The sequence below is a fragment of the Melozone crissalis genome, unplaced genomic scaffold, assembly GCF_028551555.1.
Source record: "Melozone crissalis strain CALT ecotype California unplaced genomic scaffold, PUWL_Pcris_2 ptg000083l_1, whole genome shotgun sequence".
Lineage (NCBI taxonomy): Eukaryota > Metazoa > Chordata > Aves > Passeriformes > Passerellidae > Melozone > Melozone crissalis.
In genome coordinates this window covers 3325307-3334377 of record NW_026535860.1, presented here as the reverse complement: position 1 = coordinate 3334377, position 9071 = coordinate 3325307, and the positions used below count along the sequence as shown (strand labels likewise).

The following is a 9071-nucleotide window of genomic DNA, read 5'->3' as shown; positions in this document are numbered from 1 at the left end:
GCTCAGGGCAATTTGGGGGTGGCTGCCAGGCAGCCCTGGCTCTGAGCAACAGCGTCTGCAGTGGCACAGGAAACTCCCAGCTAATGGGAACAAACTTTCTGGCTGACTGCAGAGGCCAGGAAAAACCTGGGTGGTTTCCCTGGTGTCCCCCAGCCCTTGCTGGCCCCAGGGGCTGATGGCATTTGTGCCCCCTCAGGTTCATGTCCCCACACCAACAGCATGGGGGTGCTCCCGCCTGCTGTGTGCAATGCAAACAGGGGCTGCTGAGCCAGTGCTGCCATGTCTGTGCCTGCAAGGATGGGGCACCTGTGTGGTCTGGGGGTGAGGCCAGGGCTGCAGAGGGGGGATGTTGTTGGCAGCTCCATGAGGACGCTGTGGGACGCTGTCCTGGGCTGTGCAGCGCACTGGGGATGGAGCACCCCCTTCTTTGCTGCTCCTTCCCGTTTGCCCCAGGGCCCTTGCAGAGCCCCAGCCATCCTGTTTGCCCCCAGCCTGCTCACGGCCAGCCTGGGGCTGCTCACGGGGCTTTTGTGTGCTGAGCATTGGCCTGGGCATGTTCTTGAGATAGCCTGGGCAAGGAGCCATAAGCCCCCAGGCCCTGGCCTGAGGCATCAGCGCTGCCCCAGCAGTGCCCATTGCCTGTCCCTGCTGCAGCCCCGGCACTGACACCCAGGACTGTGGCTGGCCCTGAGAGCAATCAGGCCCTACAGCAACACCAGGGCCACCAGGGCAGTGGGGCAACACCAAGTGCTGCTGCTTCTGGGCACAGCTGCTGGGCTAGAACTGATCTGCCTCCAGCTCTGCACACAGACATTGCTGCTGCAGCTCCAGAGAAGGCAACAATAGGGCATCTCTGCAGAAAGCTTTGCTGGGAGATCCTTTAGCTCCTTTAAAGTCACCAAAAGCACAGCCCCTCACTGACACAGTCTGTGGTCACAGGGAATGTGGAGAGAAACAAAATGAGAGAATGTCACAAACAATGACATTTTTCTGTGGACAAGATTTAAAAATTATAAGAAAGGAAAAAAACCTTCAAAATAAAACTAACAAAAACTATCAAAGATGACTTTTATTGAAAGTAATTTGCAAACACTGGCCAGCAGTTTAATGTTTGTGAAAGCATTCAGTGATCAGTCTCCACACTGCAGCCTTGAGCTCCTGGTTCCTCAGGCTGTAGATGAGGGGGTTCAGGGCTGGAGGCACCACCGAGTACAGAACTGACAGGGCCAGATCCAGGGATGGGGAGGACATGGAGGAGGGCTTCAAGTAGGCAAATGTGCCAGTAGTGAGGAGCAGGGTAACCACAGCCAGGTGAGGGAGGCAGGTGGAAAAGGCTTTGTGCCGTCCCTGCTCAGAGGGGATCCTCAGCATGGCCCTGAAGATCTGCACATAGGAGAAAACAATGAACACAAAACAACCAAGTGCTAAACAGGCACTGACGGCAATGAGCCCAAGTTGCCTAAGGAGGGATTTTGAGCAAGAGAGCTTGAGGATCTGTGGGATTTCACAGAAGAATTGGCCCAGGGCATTGCCATGGCACAGGGGCAGGGAAAATGTATTGGCCATGTGCAGCAGAGCAGTGAGAAAGGCACTAGCCCAGGCAGCTGCTGCCATGTGGGCACAAGCTCTGCTGCCCAGGAGGGTCCCGTAGTGCAGGGGTTTGCAGATGGACACGTAGCGGTTGTAGCACATGATGGTCAGGAGTGAAATCTCTGCTGAGATGAAGAACATGAAGAAAAAGAGCTGAGTAACACATGCTGTGTAGGAGATGTTCGTGGTGTCCCAGAGGGAATTTTGCATGGCTTTGGGGACAGTGGTGCAGATGGAGCCCTGGTCGGTGAGGGCCAGGTTGAGCAGGAAGAAGAACATGGGTGTGTGCAGGTGGTGGCCGCAGGCTATGGCACTGATGATGAGGCAGTTGCCCAGGAGGGCAGCCAGGGAGATGCCCAGCAAGAGGCAGAAGTGCAGGAGCTGCAGCTGCCGCGTGTCTGCCAGTGCCAGCAGGAGGAAATGCCTGATGGAGCTGCTGTTGGACATTTGCTGGAGCTGCACATGGGGTCCTGTTCATGGAGAAAAGGACAGTGAAGTGTGAGAGGAGATACCTGTAACCAAAATCAAAGCCATTTCTCATACACCCTTCTCTGGAACACACACACAGCTTTTGGTGTTCATGTGTTCTGTGGTTTTCTTTTTAAGCTCCCCCCGTGTCTCTCCTGCTATTCTTAAGTATGAGAAACTCTCAGCTTTTCTCCAGCCCTCTGGAATAGCAGAGTGAGTTCCCTGAGGCAAGATTAAGAGTGGAGACTGAGGAGAGATGGTCTCTCACTTCATTCTGTTTGGAGTTTCTCTGGCTTTCCCTTTTCTCAAATGGAGGATTTGCACACTCCCATGTTGCTGTAAGAAAACCCCAGACACTGCTGAGAGCAGATGGATCCACCACTCCAGCTCCACACTTGTAGCCAAGGGCTCATGTTGCTCATTTCACCAACCCAGCAGCGTTTTCAGTGTCAGAACACCTCTGCCTTTCCCCATCAGTCTTACAACTCAGAGATGCTCTAGAACCGGTTTGCACCCTGGATTGAAGCGCCCAGCTTGGACTGAAATCTCAGAGGGACTTGCAAGTGTCCTTATGATGGCATTGGATGAAGGGAGATGCAGGTCCATCCCTGCCTGCGCTGACAGCATTGTCCAGAGCTGGGCACTGGGGACAGCATCACCCTGAGGCAGCTGTGCCCCCTGCCAGCGCCCCCAGTGCCGGGCAGTTGCTCTCAGCCCTGTGCTCTGCAGAGGGAACTGGGCCCGGGGCTGCAGAGCTGCCCCACGGCTCTGCTGCAGCTCTGCCTGCACAGGAGGGGCTGCACACCTTGGAGCCCCGGCCCTGAGGGCAGAGGCTTGGCTGGGGGGACAGGAGGGAGGGGGCTTGTTCAGGAGGGAGGGGGCTGCACTGGAGGGAATCCTGTGGGCATCTCTAAACTCTCCTGGCCACAGCATTGCTGGGTTTTGTTTTCTCTCATTGCCTGATCTTCTCTCTGCTTCCTGTAGATTTTCCCCCTGCAGGTGTTTCCCTGTGCCTGATCTCTCCCTGCCAGCACTCACAGACCCCAAATCTCTGTGCACTCTCCTTGGTCCGATAGAACTCTGCCTGTTTGCAGGGCACTGGCTGGGGGCAGGTTCTGTTTGCAGCTTGGAGAAAGGACAGCTCAGACTGAGCCTGATGGGTCCAGCAAAGAGGATACTGGTGCTGTCCATGGGTAGAGTGGCTGCAAGCACATTAGGGATCTCCTGTAAACCTATTGATCACTAAAAGTAAGAGTTCAGATGTCTCAGACACTTGACAAAAAAATAATTAATAATTCATACTAACTTTAATATTTAACCCTCCCTTCCTGACATTCTTCACCGCTAGGAAGCTGAATAAAAGTCTTAAGAAATATCTTTTTTTCTACCAAAATCCTTGCCTTGTAGATATTCTATGACTGATCAGAACCCCTCAGCATGTAGAAGTTCCATGAGCATTTCCCCCCCCCCGCCACACCAGAAATATTCAGAGTTGTACTCTGAGAGTCTGTAGGCATTGGGATGTTCCAGCTTCAGGAGATGGCTCCAGGAGCTACAGTTGCATTGTCCTGCAGCCAGAGGTTCCTGTGCCAAGGGCTGGCAGTGATTCTGCCCCAGGCACTTCTCAGCACCTTCCCAGCCCTGACTGATTGAAGCTCTCTGTGCCGCTGTGCTGTGCCCGGGCTGGCTGCAGGCAGTGCCCCAGCCCTGCTGGGCTGGCAGAAGAGCTGCTCCTCAAGAGAAATGCGCTTTTGAAGCTCTTCCTGCTTACCAGGAGCTGTCTCTGTGCCAGGAGCCCAGCCCAGCTCATCAGCACAGACACAGCACAAGGACTTTAATGAGCCTCTGGGGCTTTGTGCTCAGGCCCTGAACATCAGTCCCTGAGAGGGAGCTGAAGAAACCTCTCCAGAACTCCAAGTCAGAATCCAACTCCAAAGTTTCTTGAAGTTTTAATGGTTCCCACCATGTGAGACAACAGAGAACGTGTCCCCAGGCCGCAGGCAGAGCAGAGAACAGGAGGCAGTGATGACAGGTGGGGACAAAGAGAAGCCAAGTCTTGGGGCCCTGGGCCACAGCAGGATCTGTGCCACCAAGGGCTGTGAGGAGACACCTTGTCCTGAGGCACTGGGGCCTCCTGGCACAGCCCCAGCCAGGCTGGGCACTGTTAGCCCCTTGTCCTGCCCTCAGCATCCTCCCCTAGCTCACATCCCAGTGGCCTCAAGGACCTGCTGGAAGGAGTCCCTAGGGAGCCTTGCTCAGGAATGGCCCTGAGGGCTCCTTAATACTCCCTGCAGGGACTGCAGGTTTTTCAAAGGACTTTGGGTTTGGCTTTTGCCTTGGAGTGTCTGAGAGGTTTGTGCAATCATGGCCTCCAATTATCTGCTGTAATTAGTCCCTGGGGAGGTTTTGTCAGTAACAACACTCAGTGGGGCTCATTAATGCTTCAAGGTACTTCAGTTATTTTAAGGTACTTGGTGTTTCCGTTTTGATACAGACTCTGTGAGAGGTTTGTGCAATCATGACCCCAATTATCTGCTTTAATGAGTCCCTTGAGAGCTGTGTACTGACACTCAATGGGGCTCATTAAGGCTTTGAGATACTCAAGGTTTTTTAAGGTACTTTGGATTTTCCTTTCTACACTGAGGCTTCTGAGAGGTTTTTTGTGCAATCCTGGCCTCCATTTCTCTCCTCCAAGGAGTCCATGAGGAGCCTGTGTTGGGGACGGACCTCAGTGGGACCCATTCATGCATCAAGACACTTTGGAGTTTTCTTGTGACTTTAACTCCTGGAAAGGTGTGTGCATTCTCCTCTCAGGCCTTGAGGTTCAAGGGCTCAGCTCCAAATGCACCACGGGGCTCATTAGGATCAACCAAGTCCCGACAAACCATGGCACTGACTGGATTTACCTCTGCTGAAGTGCATTTTATTAGGTAGTTTTCTTGCTACTGTTATTAAGAAATATTTCAAAAAGCTTCTAGGAAATACACATTTCTATTTTAAAGAGTGCCTTTTATTGCTATTCCTATTACACAAGAGGTGATTGCGATTTAGTGACTGATATTGACCCAGGGTGTCTCCTAAGGAAGCCTAGCCTGGTCAGAGAAGCTGTGCCTTTAAGTCTGAGTCAGCGTGGACAACTGCCACGCTTAACGAGGAACCCACTTGCCGCGGCACCTATATACAATCATGAACAGGTACGGGACACCCGGCCAATGACATGAGCTTTTTATTTCAGCACATCAGTCTCAGCACATTGTTAGACAATGGAGACAGGATGTTAACAGCTCGCTGATCCACAGGGAATGCCGAGGAGGTGGGGCATTACAGCATAGCATAAAACCATCTCAGCCTAGATTTCAGCCAATCACACATAGAGCAACACATATTGACAAGAATTCTATCCAATCATATGAAACAGACGTAATGGTAGTTAAAACAAAGAATGGTTCAGAAGACAGAGCTCCATTCATGCTAACCTTCTAAAGATATACATTAAATAACCTTGTTGCAATCCATAAACCAGTTCTACAGGGTTCTATTGTTATTTGTCACGTACGCTCTACAGCTTAGAAAACTTTTTTGCTGTATTTGCAATGCTAACAAAACTTCTGTCTGAGGCCTACTTTTTTTTTACCATTTCATTAAAACCTTAAAACCCTCTAACTTTATGAATTCCAGCAGACAACCTTGCTCCACATTCCCCAACCCCATCCTGTCTCTCCTCACTCACCTGGGGCCTGCTTTGCCCAGAGAACTGGATGCACTCAGCCAAATAGTGGCTTTTCTTCTTTTATTTTTTCAAACAATCTAACACTCCAGAGTTTCTCTGTTGAAAACATACACCCTCCTCAGGTGTGTGCCAGCCCAAGGTGTCACCAAGAGCACTCCAGAGCAGCCCTGGGCGATCTGTGAGGGTGGATCATCATCCCAACCTGCACTGGGCCATTGCAAGGGACTGTTGCCATGGTCACTGCACTGACCCCACTGCTGGGTTTGGGTGCCATGGCAACCATCATCAGTTGAAGTTTCCTTGGAAACCACCTTGTGGTCTGTGGTGGTGGTGGACACAACCTCCCCCAAGAACATTTTGCGCCAATGGGCAGGAGCCACAAGAGCACTAGCCCCCCCACACACACAGAGACACACACAGACACACACACACAGGCACACACACACACAGACACACACACACAGGCACACACACAGGCACACACACACAGACACACACACAGGCACACACACAAACACACAGAGCAGCTCGCCATTTGAGACAAGGGAGCATCCAGGCATGGAGTTCTATCAAGGGTTTTTTCGGTCAAATGCTCCTGGGATCCAGGTGTTAAAGACAAAGAAAAAGGAGGGTTTAGGGTAGGAATACAGGAAAAGAGGTGGTGGAGGAGAGCATCAGGAATCTAAGGGTTTAGGGGTGGTGTACAGAAAAGGGACTGAGGGTTTGGGGGTGGTATACAGAAAAGGGACTGAGGGTTATGGGGTGGTACACAGGGAAAGGGACTGATAGTAAATGCCAGGGTGGATAGGCGGTGACATCAAGTAATGGGAAGACAGGGAAGGGAGAACTCTCTACAACATGAAGATATGAGGGTAATAGGGGTAGGAAAGGCCAATGGGCCAATGGGGAGGACAGAACTGGGACAAATTAACATAGTGTTGCAGAGCACCATGGGGGAAGTTCCTTTCCTCACCCTGAGCTCTGAGGAACACCCTGAGCCTGAGGTGCATCTCTCCAGGGCATTGCTGTTGCTCTCCCCCCAGAAGGCTCACAGGCCTACAATTCTACAACTCTCACTTTTTGTTTTAATTAAGGCATCTCTTATGGATTTCTGTAAGTACTTTATAAAACAAGGGAACCTAACTAACATAATAACTAAAACTCACAAGAGAACTAAAGTAATAACTCAAAAAGGAAATAGTACATAAGATTAGGATACAACTGAAATAATTGCATGGGTAGGAACTAATTAAACGTCTTTTTTGTGGAATGCAAGACCAATAGGAAGTTGTATTGTTCAGGCAGTTAGAGTTGTTTCTTTTAAGGTTATTGCTTGCATTTATACACCAATCTTTTGTTCTTCTTTTCCACACCACTTGTGCTTGTCTGTTACACGACTTGTGAGGTTCCACAGGGTGAGAGAGATAGATGAGAATCTTGCTTCATGATCAGAAGGCTGAATTTATTATTTTATGATATATATTACATTATGACTATAATAAACAAAAGAAAGAGACAAGTTCAGAAGCTGCTAAGCTAAGACTAGAATAGGAATCTCCAAACAAGAGAGTTCTCTGTGACTCTGTTCCAGAGAGCTTGGCCCTATGATTGGCCCTTAATTGTAAACATGGAACATGAGCCAATCACAGGTGCACCTATTGCATTCCAAATCAGCATATAATTATTGTTTACATTCTCTTTCTGGGGCCTCAGCTTCCCAGAAGAGGAAAAATCCCAACGACAGGATTTTTATGAATAAATGTCTGTGACATCATAACCTTTTAGTTGTAATAAATTAAAAAGAAAAATGCTGATGTGAAATGAACAGGAAATTTCTTCACCTGCAGAACTTACAATACTAACAAATCACTAAAACAATCTTACAATCTAAGAAAATGCAAAAAACAACACAAAGAAAATTCAAGTCCAAGCAGCTGAGTTTCAGGAACAGGCCATGGGCTGAAGGTGTTCCTCCTGAACATATCTGAAAGTCCTTTTTTGGTCCTGAAACAGACTTGCAGCAGAGAAGTCCCATCAATAGTTATCAAAAACCATTGACAGTCATAAAACAATTTCAAACAATTTCAAACAATTTGAACAAATTTGGAATGTCCTTTTCTGGCCTTCAATGCTTCAATGCTTCAGAGCTGCTGCCAGCTATTTCAATCTTTTTTTATTTAATTAATTTTTTTTTTTTTTTAATCAAAAAGGGCAGCAGCAGCAGAGCACAGCCAGAGAAGGAAAGGCCCTGGGGCCCCTGGCCCATGAGGGACCAGGAACCCCAAAGCTGGCCCACAAAAGGGGGGCCAGGACCAGTAGGGGAAACCACAACCCCCAGAGACATCAGGAGGCCAGGCAGTGGCCCTGGCCCAGAAACTTGGGCCCAACAGCCCAGGCTAAACCCAAGAAGCACGCTCTGCATTCCCACAGGCCTGCACTCTGCTGCCAGTACAATGGCAGCATGGTTGGTGAGACGCTTCCTTTCCCCAAAACCACTGAGGCATGCCAGCAGCAGGGAAATAGAAGCCTTCCCCAGAAATCCCGTCTGGGGTCTGGAGATGTTTGCTCCCCACAGCAAACAAGCCATGGTCTCCTCCAGCTGTGCCCTCTTCCTCTGCAATACAAATGCATCAGGTGTGCCTCCCATCTCTCTCACGGCAGCATCCCCACCCCCTCTGGGCTGTGGACCAAAGGCAGAGCTCTCAGGACGCACCTGCCCCTTGCCACTAGGGCACAAGAGGGGCAGCAGAGATGACAACCTCCACGGGGCAATCCCTGAAAAAACACCCCCCAACCTGCCAAGAATGCTGATCTTAAAAGCAGAGAGATGCACTGCTCCCACCATGAGCTGGCGAGCACCCCCCGCTCCACGGAAGGAGAGACCAGCCACCGGGTCTGCTGCTGCAAAGGCAACCGGCCCAGGACAGTCCGAGCTTGAACAAGCCACCGGTTCCAGGGCAGCCTCTGATGCAGACACAGAGGACAAAGTCTCCGACAGCGGCAGAACTGCTGGGACGGCGGTGCAGGCGGCGGGGGGCCCGGAGCCCGAGAGGATTGCTCCTCCACTGAGCCGGAAGCTGCAGACGCGTCTTCATCGCCTAGCAGCAGTGGCTCAGCGGGTGGTGAAGCTGCAAGCGGCAGGACATCCGGGAGGGGCGGCGGTGGAGGATCGCTGTTGCTTGGCAACATCGGTGCAGGCGGGGAAGCCGGCGGAGGCGGAGGCGGGATCGCCCGGATAAGCGGCCACGCCAGCGGGGCGGGTCTTGAAGGCGGCCGTGGCGCT

At 51.0% G+C, this 9071-nt stretch overlaps 1 protein-coding gene across 1 annotated transcript; it reads right to left on the bottom strand.

Moving 5' to 3' along the window:
- Window positions 1–1104: 1104 nt before the first annotated feature.
- LOC128946707 (olfactory receptor 14J1-like) lies at window positions 1105–2037 on the bottom strand. Its single transcript, XM_054290633.1, has one exon. The coding sequence runs from the start codon at window positions 2035–2037 to the stop codon at window positions 1105–1107; it is 933 nt and encodes a 310-aa protein (XP_054146608.1).
- Window positions 2038–9071: the final 7034 nt, after the last annotated feature.